Genomic DNA, 20443 nt, shown 5'->3' with positions numbered 1-20443 from the left:
TTGATTAGTACCTATAACTGTAGAGACATTCAAGAGAGTCACGCTCTATGATTCCTGGCATCTAAGTGATACCGCTCGTAAACAGAGTTCTACAGATAGTTTAATACCCCAAGGGTGCTCACAGAAATAACCAGATCAAAAGCCAAATGGCTGACTTCTCATCAAATGTTCCTCTCCTCTTCTCTTACTAATCACCCTTGCTAAAAAGTCATTTGGAACCCACATCATAATCTATCTACTTACATGTTTATTAATTCACCTAGTTTATTTGTTTATTTATTTGTTTGTTTAAATATTACAACAAGTTTGGCTCTAATCAGTAAAGAAATATTATGAAGTACCAAAGAAAGCATAGCATTTCTACAGAAGAAAGGAAGCTCTTCTGGCCATGTAAGCCTGAAAAATATTATGTGAGTCTCAACCATGTTTAGTAGCTGTGGATGGTGTAATAAATGTCTACCTGTTCTGGACGATTTCATAAAGTTTATTTATAACAGACTTGTTGACACAAACACAATCTGCAATGTTATCTAGAGGTGGAACAAGCAGAGAAAACAACTTACTTGTAAATTTTTAAATTTACAAGTGTTAATTTTTAAGCTATGTCTTCAACTGCTGAGACATAATTCCTCCCCATGAGACCCTACTTCCTCAGTGTCCTCTGAACTATTATAGGATGAGATAGATAAGAAAGAAACTAAAAGGGGAATGAAACATTTTTGATCACAGGAGAAAGATAATTTGAACGTGATAATAATGGCTGAATACACAGAAAGAAGAGCTTGTAGGATGAGGTGGAGAACAAAATATCGACCCTGAAGTCTGTGCTAAAAGTGATTTTTTTCTAAGAATTTTGTATATCACGCCTGTCATAAACATTTAGCTTCATTGTGCAATGAAGACAGATGACAAGAATTTGCTGCTCCGACAACCAAAAAAAAACAACTTCACTATGTCTTTGGAATCTGGTTTCTTTGGTTTCTGATGTGCAGTGGAAAACTTGTGCCTGCAAGGGCTGGGGGCAGTTGTTTATGTAACTAATTGGACATCTTCATAAATACAAACATCGGCGCAGGTCCCTCTATTCTCATCTGTTCTAAAGCCAGAGCTTGCTCTAAAGTTAAGAGGCGTGCAGACTTGAGAGAGATGCAGAGTTTAGCTGTCCTACGCTGACTTTCTTACATAAGCTTCAAGGTTATGAAGTTTTCTCCATTTTGTTTCCAAATATTAGAAGGAAAAAACATATTTTAAGAGTCACTTATCAGGGAAGAAAAGTGTTTGGGAAGGTTTTAGGTTGGGGAGAACTTTTGTAGATCAGATGATGACAGGAGATGTGAAGAAAAGATTGAGGACAGAGAGATGGGGGGAGAAATATCCTGAGGAAAGATTAAGAGCATTAGATGTTGCTAAGACCAGACAAGAGAAATAATAGAAAAAATAAACAAATGGGACTACATCAAACTAAAAATCTTCTGCACAGCAAAGGAAACCATCAACAAAACGAAAAGACAACCTAACAAATGGGAGAAGATGTTTGCAAACCATATATCTGATAAGGGGTTAATCTCCAAAATATATAAAGAACTCATACATTTCAACAACAAAAAAACTAACAACCCAATTAAAAAATGGGCAAAAGACCTGAACAGACACTTCTCCAAAGAAGATATACAGATGGCCAACAGGCACATGAAAAGATGTTCAACATCATTAACTATCAGGGATACGCAAATCAAAACTACAATGAGATATCACTTCATGCCTGTCAGAATGGCTACAATTAACAACACAGGAAACAACAAATGTAGGAGAGGATGCGGAGAGAAGGGAACTCTCATACACTGCTGGTGGGAGTGCAAACTGGTGGAGCCACAATGGAAAACAGTATGGAGATTCCTCAAAAAATTAAGGATAGGACTGCCATACGATCCAGCTATTCCACTGCTGGGTGTTTATCCAAAGAACATGAAAACAAGCATATGTAAAGATATATGTGCCCCTGTGTACATTGCAGCATTATTCACAATGGCCATGACTTGCAGGCAACCTAAGTGCCCATCAAGGGATGAATGGATGAAGAAGATGTGGTATATATGCACGATGAAATACTACTCAGCCATAAGAAAGGATGAAATCCAGCCATTTGTGACAACATGGATGGTCATTGAGGGTATTATGCTAAGTGAAATAAGTCAGAGGGAGAAAGTCAAATACTGTATGATCTCACTCGTAAGTAGAAGATAAAAACAACAACAAACACATAAAGACAGAGATTGGATTGGTGGTTACCAGAGGGCAAGGGGGGAGGGAGGACGGCGAAATGGATGATTAGGGACATGTGTGTTGTGATGGGTTGTAGTTAGTATTTTGGTGGTGAACACGATGTAATCTATGCAGAAATAGAAGTATAATGATGCACACCTGAAATTTATACAATGTTATAAAGCAATGTTAATGCAATGAAAAAATAAAATAAAATAAAAGAGAAGACAAACAGCAAGCTTTAAACATAAAAAAAAAAAAACAAAAAACGAGCATTAGATGGAGAGTTGACAACGGCCAGCAGGAGAGACTACCTTCCTCAGAGACAAAAGACAAATGAATAGTCAAGAAGACAGAGAGGAATTTTGACATTGAGAAGAAGGATGCTGGGGAAACTCAGCATCTTATCAGCAAATTAGGTAGTGCGTTCACCTTCTGAGAAAGAATGAGTGGAACTTGGGTCTTGGGAGGGTTTGGACTAGCTCAAGTGAGGAACGCAAGAGGGAACTAGAAAGATGTATGAAAGGATGACCAAGCAGCCTATGGCACCACCTGGGGTGAGCCAGACTCAGAGTGGGACAGAGGAAGGTTGTGTTTGGAGTGGGTATTTGAAATCTTGGAGATGGGGCAATTCCTAGTGATGATTATATCTAAGATGGCACTTTGTGAGTGCCGATAGAGGCCATTATAGTTGAGCAGATCAAGAAAGTATGAGGCCAAGGTATCAGTGCCAGCTATTGGCTTACAGAAACAAGAGATACAGAGGAGAATTTAAAATTTTTGTGGTAATATCTGAATAACCCTTACTTGACCAAGCCAAGCACCATCTGTACTTACAAAGGAGACTCTGGGTGTGGATATGGTATAACTCTCGGAATCATCTCAGTAGCATTCAATTTAGCTGAGCAAGGTGTCTTTAGTTTAAAATCCTACTCTAGCATTGACTCTAATTCATCATGGAGATTAAGGTGGTTGGATATCAGGAGTTGGGAGAACCAAACAACTGTGTCAGTTCCTATAGGCACTGATGCCAAGGCAGAGTAACCGTCTTGGCCTCTAGGTCTAGCAGAGTCCAGTGTATGCCCTTGATCTTCTGTTTTAGACTTTAATCTAGACTGTCTGAGGAAGTCAAAGGCCCCTGGCAGCATTTGGATTATAACCTTCTCTTTACAAATCATCTTCTCAAAAATCTTTGAGAACACAAGAGCAGGGCTTTTTAAATTTGTATGTCTATAAATCTCACCTCGTATCACCATGTAGATGTTAAAAAAAATATCCATGGAATGAATGAATGTGTAACCTGTGGTCTCTATGATCTTACATTTCTCTAGAACACCCTTTCTTTGGGTTTAGAAGTCTCTGTAACCCTCCCCCGTTCCTGTTCCACTCAGTACATATCTTTTGAAAGATACATAGCTATCGTCTTCTACGCGGTCTGCACTGGATCCTCTGCTCTTTATCTTGCTGGTGCCTGGACTGATAATCACACTGCTCAACTGGTTGTGTCTCTTGTGGCAAGAGTGGAAGAGATTACAGCAAGGGCAATAATTAAGAGGTGGAATGGGGGAGCCTGAATAAATAAAAAGAAGGCTGCATAAATATGATGCTTATACTGAATGAGACAGTCCCAACCTGAAATCATCTCTCCTACTAGACAGAAGTCCCAGCTTTTTTCTGCCTCGGGACTGTTGATTGCCATGAATGCAACTAATTTCTAACAATTTTGTGTGAATTAGTAAAGGACGCCCCCTACAGACGCAGAGGCAGCTATCACTAGAGTGCACGGCTTCGTGAGATGAACATGGGCTGGATTTCCACTTGACCGTCTGGGCAGCGCCTTGTGCAGTGAACAACTTGCACATTTGTGTTCCTTGCCCCTGCTAATTACTCACTCTTTTGAGCCTAGGGCTCCTGCGAGTCACTGCTGAGCTAAGAGCCACAGTCTCATTCTAAAAGTTACAGATCAGATTCCTGGTCCACACTGTACCTTGGCAATAATTGGAAGACACACAAGAACAGAGTCCAGGATGTGCAGGGTGTGCCACTGTTAGATATGTGTATTGCTCTAATATGTACTTTCCCCTTTAGTTAACAAAACTAATAGAATAACTCTACATGAAAGGCTTTTTATGCTATGTAAGGACAAACTCTAGCTGCCTCTTAATTTTCATTTTTGTGGTTTACTGCTAGCAAGTGGAAGATTTATGTAAATAAGGTTTACCTTACTCAACTGTGCTAGTTCAGTCAAGCTATGGGAAAAGCCAGAGGGGTGGACTTCCTCCATTTCTCACCAGCCAAAGTCTATGCTTCCAGGGCTTTTTTCAATGCAACTACAATAAATCAGGCAGTGAATCTTGGAGGCTCAGTAAGACCATTTGATTAAACCATGGGCGAGTAACTGCTACCTCACCACTCTGGCTGGATCTCAGATTGACAATGTTCAAACATGCTTCCAGAGCTGTGAAAGCTGGGTGAGGTGGGGGGCAAGTGAAGGTTGTGACTCTGCTGAAATCTGAAGCTATATTTTCTGAGCAGTTTCCAAACCATACAAAGGGGCTCTTTGGATCGGACTGAAGAAACATGTTGATTTCCTCTAAGACAATGGAAGGAGAGGATGAGTGTAGTGTGAGTAGAGGGTTGAATTCAAGGAGTAGAGACCTATCGTTGGATTATCACCTTCAATGAGGTTGGCCTCTCTCCATCACCTTTGCTGTCAGAGTAATTTCTTAAATGTTCACAAAAAGTTTGTGAAGCTGGACTTACTTCTGTGGAAAGCCTCATATGTTTTGTCCTTGGGAAAGATAAACCTTCCAATTAAATGAAGAATTCTCTGGCCATCTCTTCATTGTTACTCTTTCAGGGTGAGATGCAGCTCACATCTGTCAAATGTCAGCCAAGCTTCAACTCCCATTCCTGACTAGTAATCACCATCCCGCAGAGTGGGGGGACGAGATCTGGGGGGGTCCTGCTTGTTGCTTGACTTGAACTAAGGCTATACCTGGGGTGTCTGTGGGCCAGGAGCCCTCAGCCTTTAACAGGAAAGTCAGTAGGGGCTTAGTAAAGGGGTACTGTGGGAAGCCCCTCTTGGCCTCTCTCTCCTTATAAAATCTGTAACACATGTTGACTAGATCCATAATTATGTCATTACCTCATAACTTTTTGAGGTTCCAACTTCTAGGGCCGCTGGGAGAGGAGTAGTTGTTATTATAAGGTCAGGATTTAGGACTGGCAACTGAAGCCATTCAAGGTCTCTTCTCTCTGTTGTCTCCATTCCTTTTAAGCAGTCACAGAGAGATCTGGCTGCTCTCAGACTGACAGCCCTGGCAGCACTGCCATGTAGAAATGAGATAAAAAGCTATATTTTGTTCCCCAGGAGAATACATCGATGAGCATGGCCACTGCCAGATCTGTGAAGACTCGTGTGCCAAGTGCTGGGGGCCAACCCTGGAAGACTGCACTGGCTGCCCCGCCACAAGGTGAGTGGCCTCTCAGTATCTCCTGGGGTTGGGAGCTCATGGGTTGCAAGATGGAGAGAGAAGGTGTTTACTACCTTAGAGGCACCCCCTGGGCCTGCAGGAAAAAGAATCAAACTTCTTCCCATGACACAGAAACCCTCCATGGTGTGGCCATAGCCCACCAGTTTAACATTTTCTCCCCACTATGCCCAGTACCCACTGCAAGAATCAGTTCCCTGGAGACTGGAGGGGCTTTCTCATCTGTGAAGATGGTAGTGACTTTGATGCCTGGAATCTCAGCACTTTCTGCACACCCATCTCTCAATCCTCATCTCCATCTGCTGACAAAATATTTACTCATATTTCTAGAGTTAGTGCAAGGGTGAACTGTTCTATGAAGGCATTTTTGACCTCTTCCAGTGGAATTAACCTCCCCTTTTTATGTTCCCCTGTGCTCTGTAAAAACTTCCAGAGGAGCACCTGTGACATTTTAAGATATTCATTTACAAATCTCTCTCTTTGTTAGACTGTAAGCCCCTTGAAGTACTCATCTTTGTATCTCCATTCCTATCACAGCGCTAGGAAAATAGTGGGCACTCAGTAAATGTTTGATAGCTGAATGAATGAGGAAATAGCAAGTATCTGAATGGGATGAGCGTCTCTGCCAATATACAGGGAATTTCTAATGAAGAGAGTTGGGAGCCTGTTGTATTTTTTAGTTAACACTCCTCTGATTCTAGCACTTAACGTTTGTTGGCTGACAGTGTTTGAATGAATGCCTTCAACACCACTCTGCTAAATGTGTAGGAAGCAGGGTCTCTCCCCAGACCAGTGTGACAAGCCTGCTCCAGTGGCAGGTCAGTCTCTAGGATGGACATTCCCTCTGACTTGCACAACAGTCATTTCATCTAAATCTTTCTCACGAATATCCTGAGAAGGAACTGTGGTGTATTTGTTTCTTTATTCCCCCATAGTGATCAACACATAGTAATAATTCAATAAATTTGTGTTTATTGAACTCGATAAGGTATGTTATCAATATCACGGGCTTGGCTTTCCAAATGGCTCCCTCAAAAAGAGAAAGAAAGAAGGAAGGAAGGAAGGAATGAAGGAACGAAGGAAGGAACGAAGGAAGGAAGGAAGTCTTAAGAATTCTTAATGGCAAAAGTGATAACATTTTCCAAGAGTTTTTTTAAGTTATCTATGCCTCTAAATATGGAATTTTCTGGGCCGGCCCCGTGGCTTAGCGGTTAAGTGCGTGCGCTCCGCTGCTGGCGGCCCAGGTTGAGATCCCCGGCGCGCACCGACGCACCGCTTCTCCAGCCATGCTGAGGCCGCGTCCCACATACAGCAACTAGAAGGATGTGCAGCTATGACATACAACTATCTACTGGGGCTTTGGGGGGAAAAAAAGATAAATAAAATTATTAAAATAAATAAATAAACATGGAATTTTCTTTAAAGCAGCTTCAGGACACACCATTAGATACAGGCAGGATTCCAAAAATGGGTTCCCTTTCTCCTCTAACTTCTCACCATGTCAACAATCAAATCCCACTGCATGTTTGCACATCTTTGAACTAGGGGAATATTTTAGCATTTGCTTAATAAGGCAGCTTCCATCATTCAGTGTACATTGCAGAAGTCATGATTGTCCCAGGCTCACCAGCAGTGAGAAAAAAAATTTACTACCATAAATGGCCATTTAAAAAAATCTAAGCCCCTTGGTGCTCCTGGGCCATTTGGGTAGTTTAACTTATTTAAGTAGCCCATGCTTTAGCTTTTAAAGGAAGAAAAGCATGTGTATGGATCTTGAACTAGAGTGTCCTCCTAAGGAAATCTTGTTCCCCAAGAATAATTTTCTTCTCATGTCCCTGAGCCCTCCATTTCTTTCCTCATCTCTCTTCCCTGATGTCCATTACTTGCAAATATGTCCAAGAAAGGGCATTATGTAACGGCAATGAATTACCTGACTTCTTTTCTTATCCTCATTTTCCTGGAAGGGGGTTGAGGAGATGAGGAAAAAGAAACTATTTTGAAAGATGGTGATGTTGACTTATTTGTTCTTGAAACGGCAGGAAAGAGTTTTCCTTAAATATTTTCCAAAGTATTTTCTTGAGTGGAATCGGGTCCATCAAGACGGTCTTAAGCACCTGCTTTATGTCAGGTCTGAGTTACGTGCAAGGTACGTGAATTCTTATAGGTGACTCAGGAGGTCAAAGTCAAGGGATGGTGAAGCCCTCAGGGACAAGCAATAGTGGGGCAGCTGTAGCACTCTAGGCCTGAAGCAAGAGCCCCAACTGTGGAAGACTGGATGCCTGACAGAAACTGGAGCCATAGGGGACACAGCCCTCCAGAACCATCGAGGGAGGAAGCAGATCTGTGGCTCCCGAGGAGTAAATACTCCAGTCTCTCTCCTCCCAACCTCAGATCTCCTGCTGTGTTTCCCCTTGTCTGAAACTAACTACTGGCCAATGGGAAGCACCACTGACAAGGGAGGGATGTGAGCTCGGGGATGCAGTCCCCAGTGGGCACACTTCCAGGACCCAGCAGGACAGAGAATGGCAGAAATGGATCTGGGGTGGGGTAAGGGGTAAGGAGAGACAGAATAACTAGGACAGTTGGTCTCTCCGAGTTTCTTCCTGTTCTTAAACTTTTGGATATTTCTAGTCCTGGTAGAATAAAGATCATCCCTAAAAGAAGTTTTTAGGGGCTGGCCTGTGGCTTAGCGGTTAAGAGCCCGCGCTCCGCTGCTGGCGGCCCGGGTTGGGATCCTGGGCGTGCACTGACGCACCGCTTCTCCCGCCATGCTGAGGCCGCCCCCGTCCCACATACAGCAACTAGAAGGATGTGCAGCTATGACATACAACTATCTACTGGGGCTTTGAGGGGAAATAAAAATAAATAAAATCTTAAAATAGTAATAAAAAAAATAAAAGAAGTTTTTACTGGGAGAGGAATGTTAACATTTAACTTACAGGTTTGCCTCAAAACAATATGGCAGGAGCGCTGGCCCCATTGTGTAGTGGTTAGGTGTGCGTGCTCCGCTGCTGGTGGCTGGGGTTCGGATCCCGGGAGCACACCGACACACTGCTTGTCAGGCCATGCTGTGGCGGCATCCCACATAAAGTGGAGGCAGATGGGCACGGATGCTAGCCCAGGGCCAGTCTTCCTCAGCAAAAAGAGGAGGATTGGCATGGATGTTAGCTCAGGGCTGGTCTTCTTCACAAAAACCAAAAAACAATATGGCAGTGAAGCGAATCAGTGGGGATACAGCTGAAATGAGATTGGCCATGTGTTGATAATTGTTGAAGCTGAGTGATGAATACGGGGTGTGGGGGGTGTGGGTACTGCTATGTCTTGTATATATGTTTATTTTATATACGTTTAAATTTTTCTATCATAAAATAAAAAAAAAATTAACCCTGAAATTGTTTTATATAAGAAATTAAAATTTAAAAAGCCCTCTCTTGGGCCGGCCCTGTGGCTTGATGGTTGGGTGCGTGCGCTCCGCTGCTGGTGGCCTGGGTTCGGATCCTGGGTGCGCACCGACATACCGCTTCTCTGGCCATGCTGAGGCCGTGTCCCACATACAGCAGCTAGAAGGATGTGCAGCTATGACCTACAACTATCTACTGAGGCTTTGGGGGAAAAAAATAAAAAAATAAAATAAAATAAAAAATTAAAAAGCCCTCTCTTCATTTCTAGTTTTCCTTTTACATTTCCATAAACCCTTGGGTTTAGCTCCTTAAAGACAATTGAAAACTTGGAGGAAGCAAGTTTGCATGGCTAACTTGTGTAGCTCTGCAATGCTGTGGTCCTCATAATTTCCCAATTCATCCTGAAGGAGCTACAGAGTCAATGAACTAATTAAAAACATTTAAAACATATCTCCATTCTGACCCACCCTCAAATGTTTTATTTTATCTGTTTCAATGAATTCAGGAAAAAAGACTTTTTGCCAGATTTCATTCTGTTACAACATTCAAGTACCAAGAAATTACATTAAGTGCCCTTGTGATGGCTTTAGGTAGGCCAAACCAAGCATCAGCACAGAGGACCAGCTAACCCTGATTTGCCATCTCTTCTGTTCCAGTTCACATGACATCACACACACACACACACACACACACACACACACACACACTGGGGCTTCTGGAATATTCAGTGCCAATGTTGAGAACATCACCTCTGCCCAGCTCTTTAGCACTTGGTTCTGCCACCTTCTTCCTTTGCATGAGCCCCATTGGACCAGGAATGGTTCACTGTTTATGAAAAAGTCAAGAGCATGGGTGACTCAGGGAGAGAAGTGCTTCCCCTGTAGAGATTAGCTTGCCTGAGTGTCTCAGAAATCCACATATTGGGGGCCATCCTGGTGGCACAGCAGTTAAGTGCACGTGTTCCACTCCAGTGGCCCGGGGTTCGCAGGTTCAGATCCTGGGCACGCACCAACGCACTGCTTGTCAAGCCATGCTGTGGCGGCATCCCACATAAAAAGTAGTGGAAGATGGGCACGGATGTTAGCCCAGGGCTAATCTTCCTCACAAAAAAAAAAGAAAGAAAGAAATCCGCATATTGGATGACTGGTGGTTCCAGAGATGGCTTGAGTCTGCTTTAAAGAAAATTTCATCAGCCCTATGAAGCCCAGAGTTGTATTCTCCTCCAGTAGGGAAGATTTGTTGGTATGGGTGGAAATCTGTGCCACTTGAAATGGTACTTTTCTTCAAGTTCCTTAGCAATTTTTCTTGGGGGGGGGGGTGGTAGTGGTGGAGCGGATGATGTAATTCAGTGCCTTCACTTAAGCATGACTGTTTCCCTATCTTTCAATCCTTAGAAAGAATCATGTTCATACGAAAACTGGGTACGTCACCCGTGCTTTTCTTAGGGTAGAGGTGGAGGGAGGTGGTTTAAACAAAGCACAATTATTTGCTTGTACTTTCCTAAAATCAAACACTTGAGTAAGAAAGGCAGCCCCTTCGCTATATAAACATGGCAGTATTACACCATCTGCTTCAACCCTATACACCCCCAGTTTCTGGATGGTTTTAAATGGTTCCCATCATTGAGGGTATTAGATTGCTTTTCTCAAGAGAAATAATTTCCCTCTAAACCAATCTGTCATCTATTTCTATAAAGAACAAAATGATGGGGTACTTTCCATCCTTTTCCAACTGAATTTAGGAAGAAAACAAACTCTCACAAATAAACATGCCCCATTCTCCTTTTCAGCAGAGCATAGAGTAGCTTCCTTGTTTAAAAACCTCAGAAAGCTCTTACGCAGTTTTTCTTAAAGAAAGGTTTTTGTTTTGTTTTTGTTTTTTTAACTAGCCACATCCCAATTATTCCTTGAAAAGTCTTCTAGCTCAGAAACCAGAGCCAGGGTGGGGCCGGGATATTCCTGGTTGGCATTAGTGCCATCAGCTAAAAGTCTGGGCTGGGAGCACAGTCTTCTCATTATACATCATGGTGCAGGGATCTGTTTGGACGTGGACAACCAGATGGGCGTGAGTCTGTTTAGGGCTGGGACTCCACACTCTGCAGTGGGCCAAAAGGATTGTTAGCTCCAGGGGTGCTGGGTGTGGTGACCAGAACCTGAGGGGCTGAGAATCCAAGAACGAGGTGGCCGTCAGTCTTATGTTGTTGGCTTTAGTCCCATTCTGTTTCCAAGCAGATGCAAATGACACAGACTTTCAGAGTGGGAAGGAGATGGAAGACTATAAGCAACACACTACTCAGGATGCCTTGTCACCACCCCATTTCCCTCCAAACCTGGGATTGAAATGCCTCTCCCCAGTAGGGCTGGCTCTAGCTATGGAAACAGTGGGATTTAGATAAGCCAGTGCCACCCCAGAAACAAACTGCTCAAAGCCTACACCTGGCTTTCTGTGCGATGTTCAGCGTGAGTAACAGAGGCAGGAGAGAGAGAAGGCAGCCTTTGTCTGCAGGCCCTCAGCTCTCCCAGGCCCGGATGCCAGCATTATGCCGTCAGGGCAGTGTGTGCTACGTGCTCAGTTAACCTCACAACTGATACACAACTGCTACTCTAAGGAAGCTCTACAAGACACCAATCTGGACCACCTGTATTACTTAGGAATCATTTAGCAAATGCTGTAGTAATCCAGACTGTCAGTGTGCAGGAGGTGGAGCAGTTCTCAAAGTGTGTTCTCTAGACAGCAGCATGAGCATCACCCAGGAACTTGCCAAAATACAAATTCTCAGCTCTCTCCCCTCAAGACCAACTGAATTAGAAACTCTGGGGTGCAGCCTCTCAGTTCACTTCCTCAACTCACATTACCTATCTGACTCTTGCACTTAGCAAACAGTTTGTATTTTTCTGAGAAAAATTCTTGGATACAATTTACTTAATCACATTTATTCTTGGAATTACTTTGCAAGGGAAAAAAAGCAAAACTATGAAAATATTAACTATGACATTATGATATATATTGTATGTGTATAAAACCAAAGGTTTTAGAAGCCCACGTGCTGACTTATCTGCAGTGCCCTTGTAGGTGATTGCAAATGTGGTCAGAAAATAGAGACCATGGTATCCTATACATCAGGAAACACTTGCAAAAATGACACTCAAAATCAGAGTTTGTTAATTACTTGCCATATGCACAGGCCAGATTTATAAGTAGCACCTGAGCTACAGGGTAGTGCTTTGTTCTACCCTTTGAGAGCCCTTGGAGTTGACATTTCTCTTGCAAAGTGCAGGCATGCTGATAACTAAAGGAAGAGTATTTTCTCCAAGGCCCCAGGATTCAAAAGCCCATTTAGTGTCTTGAAAAGTCAAAGACCTCCATCTGACTGTTGGCTGGGTGTGGCTGGGGCATAGAAAATGGGTTTAATCCGTGCAGGCACCAGTTAGCTTGTTTGGAACCAGAATCAGGATTGCATCCCCAGTCAGTTACTGGCATGCCTACTCTTGGGTCCAAACCTTGGCCAAGGATGGATATGTGACTAATATTCCACATGTTCTAAGATGATCAGTCCCAGGCATCCCCCTTGTCTCTGGAAAAACGAAACCAAGTCTATGCAGTGAAACACGAACACCACACGTTCTAATACTTAAGGCCATTCCAGAAAGTCACCTTCACAAACTTTTTGCTTTTCCTCTAGGATTTTTGATGATGGCCGCTGTGTTTTGAACTGTTCCTCAGGCAAATTTGAATATGAGAACCAATGCCATCCATGCCATTACACCTGTCGAGAATGCCAAGGAAATGAGCCTTCCAACTGCACCTCCTGTGGAGTAGGTGAGGGAGTCTGGTTTCTCGCTTGTTCTTCCTTGCTTCAAACCTGTTCTCCTGCTGGACGTTATTTGGTTTGACTCAGAAGCTTTATCTCTGGGGATGAGGGCTTGAGATTAGACAGCTGTTTGTTAGAGAATATGTACAACCTTGAAGTTTCTGCCTGTTGTCAGGACACAAGTTCACATTGTTGTGGACACAGACTCGCTGCCCCTGAGGAGGTGAGAGAGAAGCTAAGAGATGTCTTTCCAGAGAAGGAGAAAGAAAGGGCATGCAAACATGATGCAGACATGAGGTAGACAGTAAAGCTAAGATTGGTTGAGGTAAATGTGAAAAACTAGGAAATTAAGGCAGACACATTCAGTCTTTAAGAGAAATATCTTGATAGAGGCTGTGTCAGGGTCTCCTCAGCTCTGATCTTTGCTAATTAGAAGTTGTCAGAGCCCTCATGTCAAAACACAAATATGACCTTTTCTGTCCCAGTTTTAACAACTCTAAAAGTTTCTGCTGTCATTGGATTATATTCCATGATCTCAAAGGTGCTCTGCAGTTTGACCCTTGATTCCTCTCCAGCATCCCTTCTCGTGCCTGTTACCTACTTTGACTTCATGTGAGACAGATTCATATTTATTTGAACTACACAATACTTTTAAAATTTAAACCAAATTTACAAATTGGGAAATTTCAAATAAAAACCTGGGTTTTTTGTTTTTCTTGAAAATTTGGAAGATCTGGCAACACTGGGCCTACATTCTCTAAATGGTTAACTGGAGACCAGAGGGGGCTGCTTTCCTTTTCTCTGCAGTCCCCACCACTCCCAGTTGTCTCACTGATCCTGAGGCTGTTAGTTACCACTGCCGTCATACTTACACGGTTTTTCTGGTGGAAGAGAATTATTTATCTTAATTCTTGCTTGAAATAAAACAGAGAAAAAGAAAGAACAAATTGAGAGTATCATGCATTTCCAGAAAAATGGGAGATAACACCTTCTTTGTATAAATTAAAATTATTTCTTTGTGTTTCTTATGTAAGGAAAGTATATCTATGTCAAATGTTAACTCTAGCCTGTTCATTCTGTTTTCTTCCTCATCTATAAAATGGTGCTAATGGTTGCCTCCTTTTTGGATTATTATGAAAATAAAATGAGATTAAATGAGATAAAATAATAAAGCACTTAGAACAGGGCTGGACACGTAGGAAGCACTCAATAAATATTAACTCTTCTTTTTCTTCTTCTTACTACTGCTGCTGTTATTGTTTGTACCTGCTTACTCCTGTGGGCATTTGAGTTTCTCTAGCCTCAAAGACTTCACTTGAGATGTTCCCCGCTCTTGTCTGCCTGACCTCTTTCTAGTCATCCTTTAGGTCTCAGTTTCAATGTCATTCTCTCAGTGAGAGCTGCCCTAGCCTCCTTGTCTAAGTTAGGCTCCCTTCATATGGACACACTTGGAGCCCTGCACTTCCCCCTTTACAGGGTTCCTCCACTTGCTATCTGTCTTGTCCTTAAGACTCCATGCCCTGTAAGAGCAGCGAATGATTCCTACCTGTTTCCTGCCGTGTTGTGAGCACATGCGCAGCGTCTGGTACATGGAAGGTCCATACTATAACTGAAGGTATGAATGGTTCCGTGGAAAGAACATCAGGACCGCAGTCAGAAAACCTGGGTTCTAGTTCCCACTTTGTCGCTAATGCACCAGAAGACACTAAACCTGTCACTTCACCTCTGTAAGTCTCCCCTTGTTTGCAAAAAAGGGGAGCATAGACAAGATGTCATCTAAAATCCCTTTCACATTTAAAACACACTCAATCTTCATATACAGTACAAAATAAGGGGTAGCTTGAATGCTAAACAAATGTCTAAAATGTTCCAGGCATCCTACAGCTCCTTGGACCAATCCACACATAAATGCTTTGACATTTCTACTGTATTTTCTGTTGGAAAGTATGCGTTTAATCCATTATCTTCACAAAAATTTATTGTGTCCCTTCCATGTACAAGTTACTATACATACATAGTTGCCATGGATAGCATGATACTTGAACTTCGAGGATTTTACAGTCTGACAAAGGGGTGTGTCCTCGGGTGTTATAAAACAAGAAAATATTAAAAACCAAATGAATGGTAGGGATCCCACTGCAGGTCAGAGAAGAAATACCACTTTCAGCTGTGCTGAGCAGAGGAGGTTTCCTGGAGAGAGTATTGTTGAGAAGCTCTGATTAGCAGGGTTCTCTCCTCCTAAGAGCACGATGTCCCTAGGTCATGTATTAGCACAGCTATAATACATGAGACAGTGCTAAAGAAGATGGATGATTGAAGTGATGCAGTTCCATATCAACAGGCTTTAATAAAAGGCTGGAAATCCTCTGGCTAAGGAGTCCCATCTACACACATAAGCCTCTCTGATCAGTTTGTAGAAATTTCCCCTCCTGCTTAGTTGTCATTATGTCAAGATTTAGGTCTGACTCCTCAAAGAAATGCAGATCTCCAGCTGTGTTTGTGAAGATTCACTTTAAATTCTCTTCCAGATTTATCCTCTACCAAACTGGACACAAAGCTAAATTCTACCAATCACACAACAGCTACAGTAAGCAAAATGTTGAAGTAAACTTCAAGTTTATTTTCAGAGTCCCTCAGACTTTCTTTCTCTCATCCTTTCCAGCAATCCTTTTCCCCTCATGTCTTCAACCCTCAACTTTCCTTTCCTCTTGCAGACATCCACTGTCTTCACATCAGTCCCCCTTCTCTTCTAACATAATCAGCAGCCAAGAAATGCTCTGGAAATAGTTAATTACTCTTTAGTATACATGAAAGCCAATCTGAACCTCTTTAGGGAGTTCCTTGCATTTTAACTCTTGTTTCATATTATCACATGGAAGGGTTGGCACCTAATAAAAATATCAGCTTGTCTACTACTAGAACCAGCTTCTCTTGCAGATTATAATAACTTAAATTCTGAGATCTGGGAAAGTAGCCAAAAATTTATGCATGTTATTTAAACCAATGGGGTATCCAAATTATCAGCCAAAACTAAGTGAGCTGCCATACTACTCAGGCTATTAGAAATATGACCAAATCTTGGTATAATCCTAGACCAAACCTGTGGGAAAAGCTGGCCATGGTCAAGGCATCTAAGTGACCTTCTTTTGAAGAGCCCGTGTATTTTAAATGCCAAGACCCAGGGCCGGCCCGGTGGTGCAGCGGTTAAGTGCGAGCGCTCCGCTGCCGTGGCAGGGGTTCGCAGGTTCAGATCCCGGGCGCACACGATGCACCGCTTGCTAAGCCATGCTGTGGCGGAGTCCCATATAAAGTAGAGGAGGATGGGCATGGATGTTAGCCCAGGGCCAGTCTTCCTCAAGAAAAAAAGGGAGGATTGGCATCGGATGTTAGCTCAGGGCTAGTCCTCCTCACACAGACACAAAAAATAATAAAATAAAATAAATGCCAAGACCCTTCAAATCTTTGTTCTTCAAATCCAAATTGTAATACCTAAAGGGATCCAAATAATAAAACCATATCTGAAGAATAAAATTGGGATGGGAGAACATTTCCTCTGAAATCTGAACCCATCATTGTTAATTTTTATTTTAAGATTATTGGTCCAGTTTGATATGTTGGAAAAATAGGAATATTGCCAAATATTAATTCACTCACTCACTCATTCATTCAATCATTCATTAAATATGTATTTAGAACTCACTGTATGCCAGGCTGCCCCCATCCTCTGGATCCTGAGTTGATGTCATGTGAAGGTGTAGGTGATGTACACCACTGCTGGATGGAGGAGAGGCGAGGCTTCCAATTGCTCTCCCTCAAGTCTTCCTACTTATATCCGAAAAGTTTGGCTCTCTGAAAAACTGGACTTTTCTGAATGAGTCTTGGTGGAAATGGGATTTGCTAGGGTTTCACAAAGTGCCTGAGAACACTTGTAAGAACATAGCTTGGAAGGTTCCGCCACTGTGGTCTCCTGAGATTCCAGGTTCCACCAGATCAGGGTTTTGTGCTCCACAGCATTGACCTACAGCTGTAGAATCACCAAATACACATTACATCCTCCCAAACACTCTTCCCTTAGAGGATAAGGTCCTTCTAACTCAAACTTGGAGACAGCACACACTTTTTTCCACCATCTCTATGGAAGCCCTCTTTATTTTCTCTGTTCCACGGGAACCATCAGACTTCGGGCATGAAATCACAAACAGAAAAGAGGTAGCTTCAGAGACTATAATCCAAGGGTGCGATCTTTAAATTGTATTTGAACTAGGGCTTTAGTTAAATAAGAAACGTTAAGTTAGACCATTTGAGAGTGCCGACTTTAAGGGTAAAAAATAGTCGAATGTTGGCAATTTCATGTGGTTCAATCTAATATTATACTGACTTTCAGTTTCTACACTTGCGCGTGGGGTTAGTGCTATCTTTATCCGTAAATTCAGCAGCCTTGCATCTTGAAGGTCAGTGGTTCTGGATCTTCATGTGGTGGATCACATGATGAGTGACAACTAGACCCCAGTTATTTTGGGTGACACAGATCGGCTGCTCTTCATAGGCAGGGGCATATGAGAGACCTGATTCAGAGAAGATGTATACCCTAAACACACTCGGCACAAACAAAAGCTCCGGGAGTGTGGGGGTGTGAGACCTCTAGGTGCATCTATTTTAATTCTATATATACAAATAAATATATACGTATATATATATATATATATATTTTGTAACTTGTTATAATCCTTTTTCATTAATTGTGATAGTTCGTAATTGATTAGAATTTTTGTAAAGGAGTCAGAGAGGTGTGCTGGGTCTCACGCTTCAATAGGCTGTCATTATAGGAACTGGCAGCTGTGCCAATTAGACAGTTAACACAAGCATGTGATTTTGATAACAGAATTCAAAATCATTCTAAAAGATTGCACTGTCACAAAGATGTGTCTATCAGTGGGCATTTGTTTAGTCTCACGGGATCTCTGTAGCCCCCGAATCTATGAGCTTCCACACATACTGAAAGGAGCCCTTGGGAAAGTTAACCACATTTTGACTTGAGTTATCCCCAGGGTGTGGATTGTGCTTTTGCAGTGACATCCCGGATAGTAATCGCTGTTCACTTAAATATATAAAATATTGGAAAATGATTTCCTACAAGGAAAACTTTTCAACTGGAAGTATACAGATATTGTACTTTTCATTAACTCCATTCTTATACTCCTTGTCCCCTAGGAGCCAAAGCACTAGGTTATATCATTTTTTAATAAAATATCTTGCATTATATTAGCTTCATGGTTAATTTGGTACATTTTCCCTCTTTTTGTTCAGATAAGCACAGCCGAGAGCGCTACCTGTACCAGGGGGAGTGTTGGGAGAGCTGCCCAGAGGGCCACCACCCTACTGAGGGGCATGCCTGCCTGCCCTGCCCAGACAACTGTGAGCTTTGCCACAGTGCACACGTCTGCACACGATGCATGAGTGGCTACTTCATGGTGCCCACCAACCACAGCTGCCAGAAGTTAGAGTGTGGACAAGGTAAGGCTGCTCTGGGGTCACTGCCCTGTACCAGGAGGCAGCATGAGGAGCTGTACTCCTGGATGTCCTGGAGACTGGAATTGTCTTCCTGGCTTTAATGTCAGCATCTGGAGATGACTCTACATGACTCTATATGTCAAGTGGGGACAGTAATAGCTGCCCCTCTTTCTTGCCCCACACAACTTTTCTCTAGGTTTCCCAAGGCACAATCCAAGGACACAGGAATGCAGCTAATCACACAGAAAGTGATCTTGAGTGCAGGGTTTGTGGGCAGGGTATAGTGGAGAGAAAATTAGTTAGAATCCAAAAGTCCTGGCCAACTATTTTCTCTTTCCCAGTTACTAGCTATGAGACCAGGGCAAAATTCATCTAATTTCTCCATGCCTTGGTTTCTTCATTTGTGAAAAGGGGAGCATAGCACCAAGACGGTTGCTGTGAGAAGCCAATTAAAATCAGCCCTCCTAAATAAAACTTCTTGGAAATAATAAAATGCTCTGTGAATCATATGTGTTATTGTTATTGCCCAATTCCTTGTCTTATATGGGAAGAGGGAGATTAAAAAGCAGCACTTATAGCTTTTGTTCTCTTCCATATGAGAATCTTGCTGACTTTTTCTACTCTGTATAAGAATTATGCCTGTTAGCAGTTAAGTGCGCACGCTCTGCTGCTGGCGGCCTGGGTTTGGATCCCGGGTGCGCACAAATGCACCGCTTCTCCGGCCGTGCTGAGGCCGCGTCCCACATACAACAACTAGAAAGATATGCAACTATGACATACAACTACCTACTGGGGCTTTGGGGGAAAAAAAAAAAGGAGGAGGATTGGCAATAGATGTTAGCTCAGAGCTGGTCTTCCTCAGCAAAAAGAGGAGGATTAGCACGATGTTAGCTCAGGGCTGATCTTGCTCACACACACAAAAAAACAAAAAGAACTATGCCTGGTCTGGTGCTGAAGAGAGCTCCAAGATGTTTCTAAAGTAATTAAGACAGCCACTCCTTTTTCTCCTTAATGTTTACTAGTGTATTATAGGATCTAAAACTTTAAAAAAAAGTGTTTAGGAGCACTGATAAAAAGAGACAGAGGTTCATCATTTATATACCCAAGCCCATATCCCCAGAAGCAGAACTTATTCATTTAATAAATAAAACCTACCAGCTTGACTTCAAAACTAGTTGCTTGGTGTATAGTACAACTTTGTTCTATTTGTACCCAATCAAGCTGATCCAAACTATTCAATTAACAGAAGGAGATAAAAATGAGTGTGACACATACATATATGCTCAAGGATGGTTTTGGGTTTCATAATTGCTCTATGATTTCCTTGAAAATAAGCTATGCACCCACATATTTTCATAGCAATTCATGTGTCTCCACTCAGTTAAAATGGATTGTGTTTTTCACTCCTCTCACTGCGTAGGTGAAGTCCAAGACCCAGACTATGAAGAATGCGTGCCTTGTGAAGAAGGATGTCTGGGATGCAGCTTCGGTATGTCATCTTCCTTTATTACTTAAAGAGTTGAGATAGCTGTGTCCTTTTCCACACGTCCTCATGCTGTCATTGCTTCAGCAGGGACTCATCATTGTGTCACCATCAGTGTCACCATCAACATCCATTAAGTAGGCTCACTCCCATGCAAACAGGGTCACAGTGAGAGATGCTCCCTTTTGAGGCAATGGATAGGTCACGTGTCTTTGTGAAACTCAAATTTAGGAAAACACAGTGGCATCTTTTCCTCTGGTTGTTAGCTAATTGGCAGGGGATACCTACAGCAACCATGTTTCAGGGTGCCTGGGACTCAGCCTCTCCTTAGCTTCTCAAGGTGACAAATTTGAAGATGAACAATGATGGGAGAGAAATAAACTCAAGCAAAGAAATGTCTAGTTACTCTAACTCAGTATGTGAAACACAAAAGCTTGTCAGGAGTTTAGAGACCTTCCTTTGCAAAAATGACTCTATTGCT

The 20443-nt window shown here is 42.4% G+C and overlaps 1 protein-coding gene across 4 annotated transcripts in view; it reads left to right on the top strand.

Moving 5' to 3' along the window:
* Window positions 1–20443, top strand: part of PCSK5 (proprotein convertase subtilisin/kexin type 5) — a 442283-nt gene that overhangs the window by 312353 nt on the left and 109487 nt on the right. For all 4 annotated transcript variants that reach the window (XM_087444465.1, XM_014794699.2, XM_087444466.1 and 1 more), the window contains exons 21-24: window positions 5636–5738; window positions 12840–12976; window positions 18276–18482; window positions 19900–19968. In XM_087444465.1, coding sequence (XP_087300591.1) covers window positions 5636–5738; window positions 12840–12976; window positions 18276–18482; window positions 19900–19968 — 516 coding nt within the window. The remainder of the gene's footprint in view (window positions 1–5635; window positions 5739–12839; window positions 12977–18275; window positions 18483–19899; window positions 19969–20443) is intronic.

This window comes from Ceratotherium simum, chromosome 20 (assembly GCF_057802395.1).
Source record: "Ceratotherium simum simum isolate JZ-2026a chromosome 20, ASM5780239v1, whole genome shotgun sequence".
Classification (NCBI taxonomy): Eukaryota; Metazoa; Chordata; class Mammalia; order Perissodactyla; family Rhinocerotidae; genus Ceratotherium; species Ceratotherium simum.
Note: the sequence above shows the minus strand (reverse complement) of the source record. Positions and strands in the feature narration are given on the sequence as shown.